General features: G+C 35.6%; 1 protein-coding gene across 18 annotated transcripts in view; it reads left to right on the forward strand.

Annotated features, from left to right (window-relative positions):
• The window catches only part of LRMDA (leucine rich melanocyte differentiation associated), a 702,006-nt gene that overhangs the window by 294,281 nt on the left and 385,963 nt on the right, over positions 1-21,762 (forward strand). For 4 of the 18 annotated variants that reach the window (XM_065068570.1, XM_065068566.1, XM_065068567.1 and 1 more), the window contains 2 exons: positions 14,955-15,010; positions 15,914-16,037. The exons of 13 other annotated variants lie outside the window; for them this stretch is intronic. In XM_065068570.1, the coding sequence (XP_064924642.1) occupies positions 15,940-16,037 (98 nt within the window). In that variant the 5' untranslated portion in view covers positions 14,955-15,010; positions 15,914-15,939. The remainder of the gene's footprint in view (positions 1-14,954; positions 15,011-15,913; positions 16,038-21,762) is intronic. One more of the 18 variants, XM_065068571.1, reaches the window with a different exon arrangement.

The following is a 21,762-nucleotide window of genomic DNA, read 5'->3' on the forward strand; positions in this document are numbered from 1 at the left end:
GTTTTTTCCTATGTGATTTTTTTGTTTGTTTGAAAAGGAATTAAATGTTATGAAAATAATGTATTTAAATTTTATTTTCCTGAAAATATGTAGTAAAAAAAATTAAACTGTATTTTCAACCTATGTGTTCTATTGTTCTCTGTTTCATATATACCATGAAGTTATTGCAAAATAATAGATGTGCTATGGTGATCAAATCTTATGAACCAAAGCAGGAATTCATCTTTATCAGGTAATTTGTTGTCCTGAAACCATTCTGAATACACCTGACAGTGTGGAGCCCAATTTTGCTCCATACAGGTACACAAATTTTCTTCCATCCTTTGCTCAAGCTGCAAATTGGGGCAAAACAAGGAACACAGATTAGGCCATAATCACATTAGTGTTGTACACCTCTGGCTGCAGCCTATAGTTCCTATAGATCGGTTGCACCACAATTGTGTTCCCTCCTTTCTAGGGATGGAAGAAAGATGGGAGGAGGAAAAAGAAGAAACAACAAATTTAAACCTTGAGTGGAAACACAGCTGAAGTCTGATTTCCTGTTGTATTCCTGTTTCATTATGGTGCCTCTGCAGATTCTCAGCTCCTATGGGCAAGAGACTGATGGGGCTGAGAAGCATCTGTGCACCCAGGGAGGTGATGGTCTCGTGCACACATGTGACTGCAGCTCAGTTGGGAGAACACTTTCTGCTATTGTGTCATCTCCTTAGATCCATGTCCTTTAGTTTTAGTTGTGAGGGTTTTTTGTGCATGTCCCTGTTTGTGGAAAGGACCTTAGAATTTCAGAAGACCTCCAGGCTACTTTCTGGCACCATACTCAATAGGTTTGAAAGTAGAGCAGGGCAGCTGATTTTCCACGTGTTACTAATTTGGTTAATTTTAAGTACCTCTTGAACTCTTGAAGTTCCCTTTAAACTCTGTACTTAGGCAATTATTGACAATTTATACTTCCGCTAGAAATACTTGTTTTTCACAAGCAAAGCTACTGTTATGCTAAATGCAATTTTGGTAGCTAGAAAATTGCTTAATGTATTTTACAAGGTTTTCAGATGAGATGGAAAAGACATTTGTATAGTTTATATAGTAGGTGTTATGTATTGTGTATATTGTTGCTCAGCTTGTATCTCCAAGTAGTCAATTGTCTAAAGGAGTCATATCAGAAGTTAAACCATGGCTGACATAGATGGCACCAAGATATTTAATAGATACCTTCTGATAGATATTGCTGCATTGTGACTTTAACAAGCATTTTGGTTCAGTGGATTGATGAGCTAAGAATTATTCTCTGCTGATGATGCCCTTCGAGAGTTACTTCTGCCTTAAGTTCTAAAGTCTGTTTGGCTTTTCAGTTGGGAAATATTTTCTGTCCTCTCTGACTTTATCCAATATGCTCTTTGGAAAGGCACCTAATTTTCTTTTTTTTTTTTTTTTTTTTTTTTTTAAATATTATTTTGTGTATATGTGCCCTGCCAAGAGGACTTACTTTTTAGAGAGAAAGTTGTAGCTAAAGCAGAGTTTACTTCAGATACTTAATTGCTGAAGTTTGCAAACGTAGTGAATAAACATCGACAGGTTTGTTACAAAAAAAGTCTGTCAGAGTAGCCATTCAGTAATGGATACAGTACTGTGACTGAAATATGTACTTTTTAAGTGCCTCCTGTGCAGTACCAAATGCTAATGTAGGTGCCAAATGGGAATACCCTCTACCATGTGTAAGATGAATGGGGCACTTCAGAGTGGGTTCCAAAACATCTGGCAAAGTGAAAAGTGTGTGGTTGTAAAGCTAGTTCACAAATAAGGTGCTGCAGATGGGTATATCCTAAATGAAACTGTCAATTGAAATATCTTCACCTATGTTTTTTCTTTAGAAACCACCCCAACAATCAAGGAATGTTCTTGTAATGTAAAATATTGTAGTGTATTGTAGAAAAAGTATTTCAAGTTTTTGCACTTCCTGTCCCCTCAGGTGAATGCTTTTCCATTGTTCTCATTCCTGTCCTTCCATTGTTGTTGTGGTGCAGTGAGTTCGGTATTTAAATCCCCACCATTTCTCTCCTTCCTGTCCCTCAGGCCAGTGACAGTATTACTAAAGCAAAAAGGGAAAGTTCAACATAGTCTTAAGAGATGCTGTAGCAGCCAGTGCTCTGTCCAGAAAGAGATGTGTATTTTTGAGTCAAGCTGGTCACTTCCAGTCTGGTGCAACTGTGGCAACTCTCCTTAATTCTTCTTTCTAAAGACCGTGTGATGAAGAGTGGCTGGAGTAGTAATCTGGCCCTTATGAATTAATCCTTTGTTCTGCTAGCACTTTTTGCATCTGCTTAATGGGGGTGAAAATGCCGTTTCTCTAAACAGCGCGCCCAGTTCATAGAAGTGTGTCGTGTATGTTTGAGCAGTATGGATTTTTCAGTCCGCTAGATGGACTCCACTAGATCATTCTCTGTGGGTAATGACAGAAGGTTGACTAGAAGTCTATGGAGGTATTATCCTAAAAATAAATTTGGAGATGACTTAATAAAAATTTGAACTCAAAAATACACATATTGTTTGGGAGAAGTGTGAAAAGAATTATCTAAAGTTTTGTTGGGGGGGTAAGTTTTTAAAGAAATTAAAAGAAAACATCAGGGAAATAATTATTTAAATATGTAACAATCATTTAACTCCATAATGAGGAAAGGGTATATATTATGAAAATTGTTGTTGATATAGCTGGACTTACCTGTATGGGTAGAATACTTTCTTCTTTTCAGTAAAGAATTATCAGGTGCCACTAGAATGTTTTAATATTATTAATGTTAAAGTAATGTATGTTTATTGTGATTTGCTTTGTGGTATTTGATTTAAAAGCCCCATATAATTCCATTTCCTATCTGAACTTTGGAAGCTGAAGCCCCAGATGCAGATGTGAGTTGCCACAAGAAAATTGCAAGGTTGTCATAATGCATGGAGTGATTTTTCCCCAATTTAAATGTAGAATCAATAATATAATGGTACCTAATGGTCTGTATTTCTGGCTTTCTGCATCAATCAGTAATTATATTCCAAATAATATAGCATTTCTGTAAATCAATGCACATCTTAGTTATTGACGTAGTGATGACATCTACATGTAACATAAGGAAAAAAAAATCTATCTCAGCACAAACCAATCCATCTTAAATCAAGCAAAGTTTGGGATGGATTAAGTGATGCAAACAATTTCTTGAGAATAATTCTTAAAAGCTGTTCCCAGATGTTTGCCTAATCTGGTCTGCTACCTTTTTGCATGTCATGATATGTTGAATCAATACATTTCTTACAATGAAGGAAAGATGACTTTTTACAAGAGAAGTAAACTTAATAGCATTTAAATGTGCTTTAAGTGTTGTAATGAATTCTGTGATTCATAGATTGGTTATGTAATGGTCTTGCAAAAGCACTGAAAAATGCCCCCTCTCACCACACCAAGAAAAAAAATTCTTCATTGTTTTTATTTATTTTTTTTTTCTCCTTAACCTTAATAGAACCATAAATAAGGCTGACTACTCTGGATTCTATTACTATGTAAAAGCTATTTTAAAACATTTAACCATCTGCTTAATGGCTGGTAATACGTTTCTAATGGTCACTCTTGATAAGATACTTTCAATTTGCTACAGTAATAGTAATCAAACAGCCAAGCACATTCTATAGTGATGTGACCAAGATTGTTCACCACTTCCCTATCAGCAAAAGGGTTGTTACAGTCTTCCATGGAAAAAAATAGCAGCTTTAGAAGTTTTCTGTTTAAACATCATATTTTCTGGATGAGAAATATGGATCTGAAATGTGAATTTATCAGGTATTATACAAATGGGTAGTTTTCAGTATTTGCATATCCAGGTGTTGTGGCTACTGTGGTCGTAACAGGTCAGTTTAATTAATAATTGTCCTTTTTTCCCTGGATGATATATACTGAATTGCTGTCATCTAGGGCCTGGCATTCTTTTGTGTGATTCTGGCAGCTGGTGACGGCTCTGCAAATTATGAGTTTCTTGGCTTAAAACAGACTAAATTGCAGACAAAACAAGCTATCAGCTGAGTAAATACTGCACCTCTGTTTGACTTCAGTGAGAAGATGGAGATTATCGTGAGTACTTAGTGTTCATAATTACTAGTAAGAGGCAAATAGTAGGCTCAGGCTGACTGGAGATTGTTCCATTATATCCAATTAACACCCACTTGATTATTGTTAATTACTTGTGTTGGATGACAGAGGAGTAAAGATGTCATACTTCAAACATACAAATACCATCTGGGTCATCAGTATGCCGACACTGATAATATTGTGCTCAGTCTCAGATGCTGCTAGGTATTTTCTCTGTACCTTTTTTAGACTTCACTGCTTTTATCGCTTCTTAAATTTACCTCAATAAATATTTAAAAAAAGAGGGAAAAAATAAAAGAAAAAAGCTATATAATTTCCTATTGAGTTCTTCAGGATAAAAAGATTTCACAACAACACAAGATTTCTATTGATAATAATTTTTTTTTGTAAAAGCATATTTATGAGGTAATGAACTGAGGTTGAGACTTGGAATATGTCCTGGACACGTGTAGAATGTAATGTGTTTGTCGCTTTAGTGTCAGAATCAGGATTTTCAAATTTAGTATGTTGGATTACCCAACTCCCTTAGACTTCTTCAAAACCTGAAAAGTTCAAATATAGTGAGGCACATAAATATTATTGTCACTTTTTTTTGGTTACTGGTAAAGTATTTTGATAAATGACTGAAACTAATATCATAAAAAGGTGAGTTCCCCAGTGCAATGAGTTAATGAAGACCTTTCTCATTTTACATTGTAATATATATTTAAGCAGTAAAGGAATAGGCATTAGAAAGTCTATTGAAACAAGGAATTCCTAAGTATATTTAAAGATTTAAACAGTGAATTGAATATCTTGACTAGTAATTTGGAATCTGTAATGTTAAAATAGGCTCCTCTTAAAGGGCATTCACAGCATTAAAAATCACCTTCCAAATACTGTAAATATATATATTTTATAATGAACAGATATCAGTGAAATGGAATATTGTCATAGGATAATAGGTTCTGGCTGATGAATGCTGAAGCAGAGCCAAAATGCTCAATTTTAGGATATGAGACATTGATCCTGTAACAATCTTTTATTACAATTTACTTTTATTTCTCTTATGCCACCTGGCTAATACGGATGCCATCATCTTGTCTGAATGTAACACTTAATATCATAGCATGAAGAAAACTGTACCGATCTAGAAGCTTCATATTATGTTGTGCTGCTACTTAGAGGGTCACAAAAGAACAGCTGTCAGAGTTGCTTCTTACTTTTGCAAACTAATTTCTGCCACTCAGATGCTGGGGCTGTGAAGTGATAGAGAATGATTTCAGCATGCTTCTAATAAGCAGTATTTAAAGATATGCTATCCAGCTTTATAACCTAGCAAAGAAATAGATAGGACAGCACATTTCTGCATTTGTTCTTCCTTTGCAGTGCTGTATTGTCTTCTGTGAACTTTTTTTTTGGTTTAGCCTTATTTAGTGGGTCAAGTGACAGTCATTCCTCTACTTAGAGTATACGATAGTTGGATGCATCCCATTGTTAGGTTTTCCATACTGTAAACTGTGTGAGTCAAAGATCTTCAATGACCCTTGTTTTAGTGTGTTTATAAAGTGCCCTGACCATTGGTTGTACTGGTTTCTAATCTGATTTACTGATGCTAACCTGAATGCACATTTCAGAGCTTGTATAGAACCAAACTATATTTATATTCCTGCAGTTTGTCAATTTGCAATAATGTGTATTCCTGCAATAAATAGACTGCATATGCAGACAGGAAGACAATGTCAAAAACTCCCGAAATTCAGTGTTTTTAACAGAACAAAGCATGATGAATTAGGTAGTTCTTTCTGTTATTTTCAGGTGTTCTTTAAGGGAGTGCTTAGGAAGTTTTACATGATTTGACTTAGCCATAAGTAATTCTCAATTTGGAGCAATGGTTTAGAACTTGACTGAATGTCCTTTTTGTGAAGTAATTATCCTGATTTCCTTGCTAAATGCTATTTTATGCAGTACTTTTAATAGCCTCTTTTTGTTTGGCATGGTAGAATAGTGATCATGTCTTCTGTCACCAAGGGACACAATATATCCTCTGTGTGGTTCATTCACAGCTTAGTATTCAGACATTAGAGTTGTGTGGTGTGTGGTTTTTTTTTGTTTGTTTGGGTTTTTTTTTTTTTTTTTTTAATTGCACATCTTCAGGCCTCATGTATTAGAACATCCTATATGTAAGCGTTTTAACTTGGTGGCTTTTTTTGCTTCCGTGTCTTCTAGATACTTTATCTGGGTGGCAAGTTATACTGTGTTCTTGTGTCTCTTTGGATGAGGTGCACATTGCCTGTATGGGGACATCAGGGGCTTTATGAATAACTGAAGTAATTTCTGTGTAATACTAGTTTTGCAGTACTCAAAAATCATGTGCATCTGGGACACTTTTTTGATTATGTCCATAAATACTTGGGAGGCACACTGCATATCTTTGAGTACATAAATGAATAGGAAAGAAGTACCATTCAATTTTTTTTGTGAGAACTTCTGGTGGATTTTGTTTGTAATACCACATACACCATTTTAGTAATGCAACATTTTTTCAGGATCCTGATTTCCTGTAATGAAGAGCATCCCATGCTTCCTTGAGACTTTTCTGATAGGTTTTTGATGGAGATCTGGTAAGTCTGTCCAAAACCAGATATTGTTCTTATCTTAATTTTGTACTAGAAATTATACCCCTGGCTCAAATATACAGTGATGATTCAAGAAAACTGTCAGTTGATGGGTGAGCAGATATTCCATTTGCCCTAGCTGTATAGTGCTGTCTTGGTTATGAGGCAAAGCATGAAAGCTAATTACAGTTAATTATGTCTTTTACAGTATAGACAATCTATGAATCTTAACCTAGTAAACTACCACTGAGAGATGATCTTGCTCTCCGCACTGCTGTGCTGAGCAGAGACTTGACACAACAGAGTATCAGTGTATATTGTATGTGATCTAATAGCGTGTAGTGTGTACTAAACTGTCAGATTGCTTAATACCCAGCCCTACTTCTTACTGTTTGTTGGTGTCCTTTCTAATTATTTAGAAAATGTTTCCATAAGTTTCTTGGTGTGCTGAGGCACAAACAAGGACATGATGGCATGGACTGTGCTTTCTGATAAATGTCTCAGTGGATTTGCATTGCATTATGTGTTTCTGCAGTCTTCTATGGTGTAAATTCAGTTTTAATGCTTCTTTCCGCTCTCCCTCATTGCTTTTGTGAGAAAATGTTTGTTGCAGAATTTGAGTTCTGTGACAGGTTAATATGTCATAAATGCTAGGAGTTAAAACTTTGCTGTAGAAAAATTAAAATGTATTCATGCTGTAGCAAATTGAATGGTATTACAGTAAATGTAAAGAATTCCTATAATGATTAATATTATATTGAGATGCAGCGAGGTTGATTCTGCCAGAAGCTGGAAAAACTTTTAAGCAGAATGCATCTTACCTTATGAAGAGGGATATAAAGTATATTTTATTTTTGCAGTCAATGTATTCTATACATGGGAGATTAATTATTTTTAATAGTGACATGCAAGATCACATTTTATACTCTTATATCAGCTGCAGAAGAGACAATACGACAGCAATCATGAAGACGAAGAACAGGCATGTGTTTCTGTGTCACTGCCCACTCTGTGGTACATGGCACTAATAGCTCTGATGTTTCTGTGACTAGGCTTCATCCCCTTTTTTCACCCTTTACCTTCCTCCATGGCATTGTAGATTAGTATGCTATAAAATTTTGTAAATTTTGAATATTTCTAACGTTCTGCCAAGGATTCTGAATTTGAGCCTTTGATTTTAGAGACCCTAGTGAACCAAGCTGGCATCTTTGTAATATGACAGTGTGTGTTCCTTTGCATTTGTTTGAATGCAACTGTAGGTATGTGTGATTTATATTACTAATAAAGATCCTGTAAATGTACATTAAAAGCATCTGTGTGATTGTACACAGTGCCTAGAAGAGCGGGTCATTCATATGACATAGCTGATGTATTATATATGATTATTGTTGCAGGCCAATTGCACTGTGTGCACATAGGACATTTGGTACACTTTCAGCTCCGTAACATGACTAATTTAACTAGAAAGTGTTTCTATTTTTTTCTTTCCAAAACCTTACTCATTTGTTAATACTATGAACATTTTTTTTCAAAAGCTGAGCAATCCTGGTTTTATTTACATTGCATTCCTTTGCTTACTGTACTAAAGAGGCACAGAAGTGGCAGTAATTGACATGGACACATCCACAGAGTGATTTGCAGATAAGCACGAGCTTCTTCAGCCTGGTTAAGAGATAAAGCTACCTAGTTTTAAAGATTTACTGGAAGCATCTTACCTGTGCCAGCACCCGACTGAGGAGCCCTCCCAGGAGGAGCCAAGGCTTGTTAGTTCCAGCTCCAACACTGATGTGGCCAAATGCAAGTTTATGATTGTGCAAGCTGGGGACAGAGACGAAGCTTCTGTCAGTCTCTGAAAATCCCTAGTCACACCAGTAGACACAGGAACTGGAAAAACTCTCCTTGTTTCTTTGCCTCTGTATTTAAAGATTAGGAAAACACTGTGTAATTGAATTGTGTATTTTAAGTAGAAAATCCTGAACACAGCTCTGAAGTACCTGACATAGATGGATTTAGTACCAATCTTTTAGTTTTTTTAAGTAAAGCACAAAAACCCCAACATTAATACTTCATTGAAAAATTTGTGTTTGTGTATATCCATTCCTGCATGCATGACTTTTGTTTATTTTGAGCAATCCTTAAATTAGGACTTGATTATTTGGGGGAAGATGATGTGAGTTTAACATTGTCACATCTTTCATCGTCGTTGTTTCTTTCTTAAATAATATAATTTGTGACAAATGTGAACATTAATTACAGTTAACAAAGCAATGTAACATGAAGTGTTCATATTTAAAAAAAACCACCCAATCAGTGAGATTACATCTTACACCAAGCTTTAAGTCAAAGTTCAAAAGTCAGAAATCAAATACCATCAGTTATCAAATTATGTTAATGGTTCTAATGAAAGCTTCTGGTATTTTGCTCAACACTGTGTTGCTACTATGGTTACTAATAGGACAAGAAAAGCTGATGGCCATGAAAAAATTAAAACTGACTGCTAGAGTTTCTTTTTTTTTTTTTTTTTAATTTGACAATCTGTTTAGTCACCCAGAGTTTCCATGTGGTGCACTCAGCTTTTTCATCAGGCATAAGAAGGGCATAAATTATATTTTATAAACATTTGAGCACACTGTGCTTTCTCCTTCTTAAAAAACACTTTCACATAATAAGTTTGAGTTGCAAACTGACAAAGCAAAGAAAATTAAAGGCTGACACCTTGGCACAAATCTTTACGTGAAATTCTGCATTATTTTATAGTTACACCATTTATAAGTTATAACTGCAGGAAGCCAGCACAGGTAGCTTGCAGGGGTGTAATTGGAAGCCCGCTTGCTAAGCACAATGAAACCCAGATCTGAACCAATGCATGCCAAGTTTACAACTTTTTATTGTAATACGAAATAGAGCAGATCAAAACCTGCATATTTTGAAGACAGGGTAGAAAGTGTAGATGTTTAATGTGTTTGAGTTTTAATTGTTTTAAATTCTTGCTAACATGAATGAGTTGCTGGGACACCAGACTTTTGGTTATTGTCTGTGAACAATAATTTGGGACTTATGGAAATTCCTATTTCTAGTTGAGTCAGTGCTAGGGAGTGTTGTCCTGTTATAAGACATGAATCAGGCTTTTCAAAATTTCACTGTCATTGTGCTCTGGAACTAGTTAAAGCTGTCAAAAAAAAAAAAAAAAGGCATGGAAAAAACCCCACAAAAAAAAAAAACCCAACACTGAAAGAGACCCATTTTTGACATGACTTGAGACTTGCACCCAACATTCGTAACTTGTACTGTGATATTTTATCTTCAAAACAGTTCAGAAAATGTCTACATCTTGACCAGTGTTTTTCTGTCACAGACAACTTCTTTTCAATAAGAAGCTAAAATAGAATGGAAATTTCACTTTTCCAAACTTTCTCTGTAATGTCTTTGCTGCTGTGTCAACAACCAACCACTGAAAAAAATGAGATTATCAAGACATATTTGAAAAATGGAATAAATTGCACCTGTAGTAGATACGCTCAATGCTCAAAACTTCTGTAATGGAGAGGAGCTAATCTGATGGAGCTTGACCTGTGAAAAGACCATTGACTGATGCATCCTTTGTCCAAGAACTGGGTTCTCACTAGTGGGAGAGCTCATTTCTTTAGGTGCTTTAACTAGCTTTTATTTTATAGAAGAGGCAAAATAATGCTTAGATCTCACCATATAAACAGTGTTACAAATGAAAAAAAAAAAGTGTTTGGTTTACTTGGAGGCAAAACTATGCACAAAAGATGACTGGAGTAATTTACAAAGGCAAGTTTTTTACTGCTCTGCTGTGTGGTAATACAGCCAATTGTAATTAGCCTGGTGTTTATCTGAAAAAATTAAGTATGGATGGTGTCAATATTTGGGGCTTTAGATTGTTGAGGCACAGGTTTGGTTTGCTGTGTATTGACTTGAAAGGTTGAATGCTGCAACAGAGAAATTCAAATAATTCTGAACCGTGTTGTGTATTAATATGGTTCAGTATTAGCTGAAACATCCCAATTTTTCCTCAGGAATCAGAAGGATTAATTTTATTAAAACAGGATTCCTTTTTTTTTTTTTAATAGCTTTGAAGGATTGAGTCATAATTTACTTGACTAAAATTATTTTGCAATGTTTTGTGAAGTAAATTATAACATTTGTTTAAAGATCCATGGGTGTCCTGACAAATTTGCGTATTTTAATTAACACACTTTAATTACTGTTGGGACTGGCAGCATGTTAGTAGCTAACAAATACTAGATTAGAGATGTAAGCTCTTTTAAAGCATGAAATCAGAAGTTGTTATCCAAAATTGTATAAAAATAGAGAAGATTCAAATTACTGTAGATAGATAACAATGATTAAAACTGATACAACACCCAGTTTTGAGAGAAGCAATGATTTAACTGGGCCCAGATTTGAAGACACTTCCATGTAAACATGCTAAGAGATTTTCCAAGTCTTACTAAGACATTCAAGTCAATTAAAGAGAGCACTCCTGATTAAGTAATTTTCACAGGTGGAAATGAGACTGGAAAGTATGTGTGTTGTTTGGGCATGTTATGTTGTGGGAGCGATGTGGAATTGAGATGAGTAAATAGAGGTAGGCAAGAGAAGCAAGCCAGCTTTTGAGGATTGACAAGCTTCCATGTAACTGTCATGTTCCTTTCAAATGATGTATACACCTAACCATGCTCAGCCACCAAATTTTGAACTTGGTGACCATTAGGGTTTGAATGTATTTTATTCTTGGAAGCAACCTGCCTGTATATGCATGGAGCTGCAGAGAATGCTGAGAACAGGCCCTCGAATTGTGAGCAATCCCAGTCTTTGATGATGATGACTATATCCCCTGTTAACTCGTGTGTCTAGCAAGACAATGAGCTCTGCGTGTATTTAGTCAGTGCTGTGCAATTGGTATCTCAGGCAACCTACTTATGCTTTCTTTACCTGGCCTTGTGTGAGATACCTGAGTTTGGACAGCCCTTTGCAAAAAGTAGATGGCAGGGATTCCCTTTCACATGTAGAAGTTTCTCTGCATCACGTACTATACCTCTGGATAACGTTGATGGAGTTGCAATTATTGAATACGGAAAAGAACCTTTTGCTCACTACCTTCATATTTAAGTGTGGTGAAAGGGCAGTAGGATAATTTGACACCCCTCTGCTCAAGGATTTTTTAAATTAGAAGATATGTGGTAAATATTTTTAAAATAGAGGCAGGAGAAGTCTATTTGCAAAAGGGAGAGAAAAGGAGAGTGGCTTTATTTATTTTTCTTTTTGTAATACTGGGAGGATGTAAATTATCTTGAACTCCTCCCCACCACTTTCCCCTCCCACCCCGTACCTCCTGCCCTGTCCAGAAAGATGTGCTTTTGATTTTAGAAGCAGAGGAATCCTCTTTTAATAGTTTTGAATCTGGAAACTAAATTAAGCATGATTCTTGAAAAAATTGATCAGTATGTAAAATCTGTATACAGAAGCTTTTGAGGGTGTGCAATGCAGAGGTTTCAGATACACATTTAGATCTATCTGTGATGATGGTCTGATCCTGAATTCACTTGTTGCAGTCCAGAGTGGTATTCTTGTAATGGTTGATCAGTCTATATGTTAAAAGCTGTAGGAAGTTAACAGGAGTCTTAAACTTAATAACATTTACTATATGTAAAGTAAGGGGAACAAATATTTTCTGGAAGAGGAGAGAGAAGTAGCACCTTCTCATTTCAAAAAGTAACAAAAAAAAAACCTGAAGACTTTAATGTTGGAGTATGCTACTGTCAGTAAAGTCACTGAAACCTCAGCCTATCTTTCAATTCAGTATAAAAACAAACATGACCCAAGTTCTGATGTGAACTCTTAAACTTTAATGCCAGATGTGCAATACACTATATTTTGCTATGAACACAGTGTTAGCAAAGCTGTATTCTTAAAAGCTTTGTTTACTGCACTGGTTGTTTTGGGTTTTGTCTGTTAAAAATGCCCTCGAAAACTTCAAATGTCTTAAATATTTTTTTGATTCTAATGTATTTTGTAAATGTAGGGAGATGTGCACACATCTGGTTACAAAAATATACCAAATTTATTTCTTCCACTGTTTACTCAAACAGAAACTGATAAATAATACTTTCACATTTTTGTTGTGTTTTATTTCTGCCACACCAGGGGCTCAAAAAATGAATGTGTCAGTAAAGGATTTGACAGTGTGTTACGACAGTCATCAATCCAGCAAGCCCTGTAGCCATAAATAAGCTTCATACAGTGCCACACTAAAGAGGACAGTTTTTCTTCTGCAGGACATTGAAAATGTCACGGCAAGGGAATTGTTTGTCCCTGTCGCCACGACAACGCCACCAGCACTTATCATTAACTTTCACACCAAGATTTTAATCAGTGGTCTTTGTGGCATAAGACTGAGTCAACATCAGCCCAAATTTTCAAAGCCGTTATTCTAATTATGACGAGAAGCTATAGATTGATGAGCTTAGTTTTCTGCAAGGACTGGTGGCAGTTAATTCCTGTGACCTGTGTGCCTCCAGTAGTCTCTTTTCGAGATGGAGTCTTGAAAGTTCGATTATTAGTGACAGGTTGTAAGTGAGAAGAAGCTTATCTCTCCAGAGAGTGTTGATAACTTGAGACAAGGTTTAACTAGGAAGTAGTGAGACAGTAGATGGGGAAAAAAAAAAAAAAGAAAAAAAAAAAAAAAGAAAAAAAGAAAAGGAATAAAGCAGCGCCTTCTCTATCTCTGGCAAGCACACTGTAATGAGAAAATACAGACAGCCACAATTTCACAAGTTGTAAATTCTGGTAGCCTTCAGTTGTAAATTCTGGTGGAGCCTGTTTCACTCAGCTATCTGATAATGTGTGAAAATATTTGAACTGCTGCTTCTCCTGCATGAACACATAGTGCTTTTCAGCAAAAGCATTAAACATTCAGAGCCTTGGTAGATGCAGTTCCATCAGGTTTGTAAGTCCCTGAAAAATGAGAAGAAATATGACATTTCTTTATGTAAAAGGGAAAAGGGAAAAAAATAGAATTCCTTACTGCCTCATTTTCATGTGTATTGAGGCTGGCCAAACTAGTGTTATCATTGCTGTTAATATTATTTATGTGCAAACAGTGTGCTCAGAGCTGTACAAGTCAAACAAGACAACATGTCCTTGCTCTGAGGGGCTTGTAATCTAAGTAGACAGACAATGCAAAATGCACTAGGAAGACCCAGAGGAGAATTATGTCTGAGTTTATTTCATTTATTTGTTCTTAGTGATGGGTAGGCAATGTTATTTTTGCTGACTAGAATCTGTGTTTGTGGAAGGAGTGATGTCAGAAAGGTGAGCGCTCTGCATGTGGATTGAATGGGGAAGTATGGGAACAAAAACGTGCAAATGGTTTGCAGAAGGATTTATTAGTGGAGGAAAACAAATTGTTGGGAGAGTTAAGCATCAGTATTATTTCTTTGCAAGAGAATAAATGAGGAGACAGAGAGGCAGAGTAGTTATTGAAGAACATACAGTTAGGCAGTGGGAGAGCTGCAATGATATCTCAGTATTTAGGAAGCTCTAACCACAGACAGATCCTGCTCTATTGATTAATTGCCCTTTTTCTCTGATTTCTGTTAGGGATTAAGTAATTTGTGGAGCTGTACCAACTAGTTAGAGAACTAATTCTGGGAGGTCCCCGACTCCCTGTTATTTCTTCTATTATCTGCTTTGCATTTCTCAAAGCTTTTTGGGAAAAAAGATAAAGAGGAATGAAATCCTGCTGAACTGCATGAGAGAGGGGTTTTCTTTCAAGTGGTCTGGAAAAACTTGAGCTACTTCTAGGATCTCCAGGTCTCATTTAATTAGCAAGATCAGCTATGTTCATTCTGGAGTGTGTTCATGAGCACAGCCAGGTACTACAGTGCCAAGGAGAGCTGGAAGAACAGTGGAGAAAAAATAAAAAATAATATGGGTATATAGGTGACTTGAAGAAAAGCAATGATTGCAAGAAGCCCCCAAATGTGTTTACCATAATTAACAATAGTTATGGGAATTATCTGTTATAGCCCTGATATTGCTGGTCATTAAATCAGAAATGTCACTCTTAAGTGCTGAGTGCTGTGAATGTGAAAGCTGTTGATCTCATTTGCTATGGGAATTAATAAAATGCTTCATCTGAATTCCTAAAGCTGTTTCACAGTGGAAAAAACTTTCAATTTATTTTAGTTTTTTCCTTTTCTCCCCAGTTGTTTCATTGCTTTGGTCAGCAAGCTAGTAGAAAAAGACACTGGGACTCAACAATGTAAGTTGCTGAGATCCATCTGCTTTTGAAGGATGAAAAATGTTAGCAAACTGAATGAAAGCAAGTTTTGAAAACCTTGAGTGCAGAATACTTTCTGTAATCTGTTGTATTGCCTATCTTGAGATTTTAATGAGACTTGTCTGAAAGCGTTCGAGTGTTCATTGTGGCCAGATAGATATAGATTGCAGTTGGAGTTTGACTACATTTTCAGTGTGAGTGCCATCTAGTTGTGCATAGCCTTTCCTGGCTGGAGGTTTGGCTGTGATGGGACAGTTTCTTGCCAGTTGTGCTGGAGTAATTCTGCTGGCAGGGTTTCCTAGGCGAGGGCAAGGGATGTGAGCAGGAGGGGTGTTTTCATCTAGTGTTGTTGAACCTCCTTGAAGAAACACACTGTCCTCACCATGTCTATACCACAGGTTCTGCTGGCATGGCTGACATGGTATTTTTCCCTCCCACTCTTCCAGATGAGTTAGCTGTGCTAGCAAAACTTTGTGACCGCTTACAGCAATGCAGCTGCTGCTGTCTCTAAACTTCAGACTCACAGCTGTAAGACCCATTTTTTTTTCAGTAAGTCAAATTTTTCTATTTCAAACTGAATAGAAACTGAATTAAGATGACGATGAAACAAAGAAAGGAAAAAACATAGCAGACATATGAATATTAAGAACGGGGGGAAGGATTCCCTTTCTTGAGGGTCTCAGTATATACAGGAGATGAGCAAAAGGTCATAAATGAGATTAAGATTAAACTAAATAGTGCATTAGATATTCCTTCATCAAGAAGCAGTATTTTGTATGTTGACAACCCTAGTCCACCATGACAATAAGATTAACAAACTGTATAAATGGAGCATTACAAAGTTAAAGCTATAAATTTATTCAAAAACAATTGCTTCTTTTGCAGAAACCTTACCCTGATTTCAAATTACCATGCAGACAGTGCTGTGGCCCAGTTCTCTTCTAGCTGCCTGTAGTATTCAAAGGATTAGTTTGAAATCGAATGTTTTGCAGTGGATTCCTGCAATGCTGTAAGTTTTTGGGTCCTTGATTTTAATCTATTGAAAGTTGGAGTAACCAATGGAGCTATTCAGCAGGTTTTTTTAAAATGCCTGTCTGTCCTTGTTAATTAGAAGTGTACATATTGGGAAATTAACTATGAAATACTAAAAATGATAAATTATTTCTTATTTGAAAGTATAAATTAAAGGTTTAGTGTATATAAAATTTGTCATGTTTAATTGCAAGTTCAATTAAAATTCAGGATAATGATGATTTATACAGGTTTCTGTGTAATTTGATATTCATTAGCTTAGCCAGACACATGCTGATATTAGCTCGTTAATTATGTTTCCTTTTGTTGAAAGCAGCCTTGTGAAAGCAATCTGCTCAAAGTTTTTAAAACTCATTCTGCTAAATGAATATTTGGCAGCTGTTCATGTTATTGAGATGGTCACTGTGGCTTCACTTCACTTATACAGCATCAATCATACCTACTGAATGACAAACAAGGGTTTCTCATTACAAACCCATTTATGAAGGTTATGGTTGACATTAGAGCTATTGCACAGCAGCACGATACTGCTTTACAGTAATGTTAGAATATAACTATAGCTAGAACTGGCTGCTCCAACACAACCAAAACAAATATAGTTTAGTAAGAGAGGAGGAAAAAAAAAAGCTGTTTCAGATGTAACCAGCATATGAAGTGCTGAGATGCTTGCACATCTCTGGAATGTGGAAGGCAAGTTCCTTAACACTGTAAAAATTGTGAGACGTTAGTGTATAAAAAGCAACGTGTGTAGCCTTCTGGGGTGTTAGCTCGGTGCTCTTCAGGTGCTCTTAACACTCTCTTCTAAGTGGAACTGACCTGAATAATTTCAGAGATAGATGTCATGAAGCAGCTCCCAAAGAGAGCTGCATCCCAGCTGGGGAGAGGAGATGCCCCTTGAGAGGAATCGGCTCTGCTCTGGAAGCCTCTGGCCTTTGCATTGAGTCATTTTGCAGAATTGTTAACGCTATGGGGGATTGAGCAGTTTAGCGTTTCAGGATCACTAGAGATTTTTATCTGAAAATATTTGAGGTAAATGCATTTACTGTTTAATGAAAAGACAAGTATAGCTTTGAAGGATTGATGGCATGAAATATAATCCTTTTGTTTCTACTGAAAAGAAAATGCAACAAATGTACTGAGGGCTATGGCACTCACAAGAAGTTATCATTTCTCCTACTGTTTGCTACGAGAGTGTATGTGTATCTTTATCTCAGAATGCTGCCTAGACTCTGTCCTTTTCATTAACAGTCAGCAGTGCCATGGACCTGTTCAGATTCTGTTTCTTGAATCTGAGGAGGAATTCTTGCTTCTGGAGGTCATAATTCAGTTTTATCTGCTGAAGTGCGGTAAACTCAGGGACTTCAGGGAGAGAAGAGGTGCTGGACTGGTTAGACTTTTTGTCACCTGGGAGAATGAATGTTGAGGCTTAGGGTCAGTGGTGAACTGGGAAGAATGCCCTTTTTCCTTTTTCAAAACTACCTCTTGTGATGGGCTCTTCCTTTTTCTGCTGTCTAATAATGATAAATTATGCTGTCTAATAATGATAAATCAGTATTACTTTCAAGAAATGGACAACAGCGAAAATCAATAGATTCTCCTCCCACCCACCTATACACTCCAAACTTTTTTTTGGGAAGTGCTAATTATTAATGCAGTTTAAAACTCCTCTTAAAGGGGAGTTTACAATATTAAATCAAGTGGAAGTTTACTGTTAATTGGCTTAGCTTGGACCAAAATGTTAATACTCAGTGGCTTTGTGTTTCATTGGTTGGTAAATCACTGTTATTTATCAGCCGGAAGAGTTTCATTCATCTGTGGTTATTTTTCGTACCACAGCTCAGCTTGGTTAGCATAAAAGTTTCTCTTACATCTGTCTATTAGCTTTCTTATACAGTGGTGTAGTGCTGGTAAAGACTTTCTGACAAGACAGTTCATAATTTTTGATTCTCTTGGAGGTATAGCCTCTTAGGTTATAGAGCCAGATATTGTGTTTCTGTAGGCAGAATGCTAGTAGCTACTTTGGGCTTGGGAGAAGAACTTCATATGAGAAGCAGATGTGATAGAATGAATTTGCAAATCAGAATATTTAAATACTTTCAGAACCTTTAAAAGGGACAATTTTTCAGAGATGATGGAAACTACTTAACATTCTTTCCACAACCCTGCAAAGTTCCCAGGTTCTTGGTTTTTGTTTTACTTTTTAGATATCAAACATCTGCTTTGAAAATGAAAGTACCCTGTTTTCTGTAGTTATCTCAAATTGTTTTGATTGTATTAAATATAATTTCAAGGCTTTAGTTGGATAAAAGTAACCATCTAGGGCTCAGACTGTTAGGACAAATTTAGATGCATGCAGCAGTTTAAGGGTTTTTGGTTTTTAGGTGTGCACATAGTGTGTTTCCTTCTGTTCAACTATAGAAGTGAATATTTTAGATAAAATAAGAATGTGATAAAAATTATAAATATTCATCCCTCCTTATTTCACTGTGAAAAAAGCTGTTAGGGCTCTGTTTCTTATGAAGTGTTGCACTCAGATCCGCTAAATCTCATATCCTTGATGAGGAAGGAGTAGAGACGTTATATTTGCTTTATGCTTTGCATGTCCATCCTTTAATTTAGTATTTCTCACATTTAAAAGACTCATGAAGAACCAAGAAGACAGAATTCTAAGCAAGCACAGAGCTATTGACTGAACCTGCCATTTTTAGCTCATTATTTTGAATAGAAATAACACTTAAATGTCTGTTGGGTAACCTTTTGATTAGATAAGACAGAATTTCCTAATTGAGTAATACACAATATTTTAGAAAGTGTTCTGGAGCAAGTTTTGAGTGCTGCTGCTTTTGCTTTAAATCAAAGCAATCTGTAAGGATATGGACTAAGTTCGTTTTGTAGAAAAAACCATTAATCTCTGCCTTCTTTTAAACAGTAAGGTTAGTTTTACATGAGGCCAATATGAGGAAATAGAAAAAAAATATTAAACAAATATGTGAATATATATATATAAATACCAGTTAGCAATTTATTTATTTTTTCATTTCTTTTTTTGCAGTGGATTGGAAAACTATGTTTATTGTGTTTAAGGGAAATAAGCCCACTTCTACTGTAGAATAATACTTTTATAAAGCATGGATGGGTTTGATTATGATATTTGTTGTTATTTTGATTCTCACAATTTTATTAATTTTAACATTCAAAAAAGGAAGTATCCCACTGATCGTAAGTGACAGCATCATGCTTACAGAAGCACCTGAAAAATCACTGTAGGCATTTAAGAAAATCTTTCAACCCTAGTAGCAAAACCATGCCAGTAACTGCTTGTTGAGCAAGACCTTGTCAGCTTTTTATCGCAATGTATTGTTGGATAATAGTTTTAAAATTATTTATAGAATGGAATCCCAGCTGTACTGAAAATACCATCATTTAGTATGTTGTCTGTGATTCTCATTAGCTTTTTTTTGCCTAAGGGTTATGAAGAGAACAAAGGTTTGGCTGCACGTCTGAGATTGAGCATTACAGAAAATTTTTGTCAGGGGACTTGTTGACCTTATGTAAAGTTACCTCTTTGAGAAGCTCTTTATATTATGACTACAGTTGCTGTGGAAGTTGCATAAACCTAGCAACAGCCAGCGTGCCCTGGTGCAATGTATTTCACAAGTTTGGTCTCTAAATGGGTATATTTGCCTACTACAAAGCTTACATCCAGTAGTATTGAAATAATGATCAATCAAGTGAACAGTGTATTTAAAAAGCATAAACTGATATATTTCCCACATATGTAACATATGTTTGCATACATTAAATGTGGGAAATCCATTTCTTCGCACAGGATCATGCTTTTTCTACTGATTGCTCTTAAAAATAGTGACATTCAAGTAAAATAATTTATTTATTAACATTCACAACATCTCTGTAACTTGAGGTAGAATATTGCAGTTCCTTTTAACTATACGTGCATTAATTTGTGGGTTTTTGTTTGTGATTTTTTCATTTTGATACTTGTTTTCTTGTATTGTGGTAGTGTCTATATATCTTTCATCTTAAACTTTAATGTTCTGCTATAATAAAAACATTGGATTGATCTCCTAATATATTCAACCTAGAACATCACTTTAGTGACATTAGCTGTTATTTTGCATCTGGAGGTGCTCCTGGGAAAGGCAGACTTCAGCAACAATGTTATGATCACTGGCTGATTTTATATATGGCTGACTCAGCAATATGTGATTAGTCTGACTTAAAGGATAAGACAAGATCCTACTATTACCCTTCTCCTCAGGGACAACTGCCCTTCTCCATCAAGACGACAACCATTCAACCAGAAAGATTGACTTCCAGAAATTCAACACAATCACTTTAGTATTTTAAATTTCAGGTGAGACTAGAATTGATGGTGTTGAGTGCAGAGGCCCAGAGCCTTGAATCTTTATGCTTAAGTGAGTTAAGCAAAACTGCTGGCTCTGAAGAAGTCTCTACATTTCTTTTTAACAGCTAGGAAATAGGATAAATGAGGAAGGGAAAAATGCATTCGTTGTTGGGAGTGAGGGAAAAAGACATTTTAACCCTTTTGATGATGAAAAATTGAATCCTAAATTATTATTTAATCCTTGATGAATTTTATTTGTGTGTTTTTGCCAGTGTGTGACTGATTTAAAAAAAAATAAATATATATATAACTTATATATATATATATATGAAAATATAATGAACATATAGTTTCTATAGGAAGCAAAGTTGTTGAAAAAAAACAAAGACCCTTAAATTTAAGGCTTAATTTACTGTCTAGTTGATACTAAGTATCAACATACTTAGTAAGCTGTAGTTGCACCTTTTTGTACATAAATAAAAAAAATAGATAAATAAATATATAAAAGAAGTGAGATTAAAAGAAATAATGCAAACCCAAACTAACATTTTCTGTTAAGTGCTCGTTCACAACAGATAGTGCTGCTTCTGTTCACTTGCCATCAGAAACTATACCTACTCAATTGGTTACTCACATTTTAACAGAATCTTCCTTTAATCTGTGTTCATACAAGAGATCGGTGGAGCTTTCCTAATGCTATAATAGCATTCTTTGCGGTATCTCAATCTATGAGATGCTATTATTTTCATTTCAAAACTACTCTAGTGTGTTTTAACATTTTATTAGCAAAGCAACTCAGACAATGGAAGATTGTTAGCAGAATACCAACATCTTGGTTTTTTGCTTTTATTATTGAATAATTTTAGTAAAAATGCAGTAATATCCTCCAGTATTTTATTACCATATGAACACATTCTAATTTCTGTGCCTTCCCCAGCAGGTGTTATACCTGGAAACTGGAAACGTTAACAAGTCACAGGAAGTGAACATGTTGTCATTCACTGTAGCTGATTTTATTTTTGTAGTGACACAGTTAGAAAAATATGGCAAATTTCAAAGAGAATATTTGGGTAACTGAAGCTCCTGCTTGCACTTGATTGTTAGGTCTGTGGTCTTGAGAACATAATATGTTTCAAGTAGATAATGGCTTTTGCAAAATCAGTGACTTTTTTTTTTTTTTTGAGGGTGGAAGTATTTATTATTTAGAACACTGCTGCAACCTGTAGTTATTGGCCTTTCTGAAATTTGGGAAGTTTCTGGTGGTGAGAAGGTATCATCATTTTTCATCAGCATGTTGGAAGTAAATTTTTCTGTGTCACCATCTTTCTGGTATATG

This window comes from Columba livia, chromosome 6, assembly GCF_036013475.1.
Source record: "Columba livia isolate bColLiv1 breed racing homer chromosome 6, bColLiv1.pat.W.v2, whole genome shotgun sequence".
NCBI lineage: Eukaryota > Metazoa > Chordata > Aves > Columbiformes > Columbidae > Columba > Columba livia.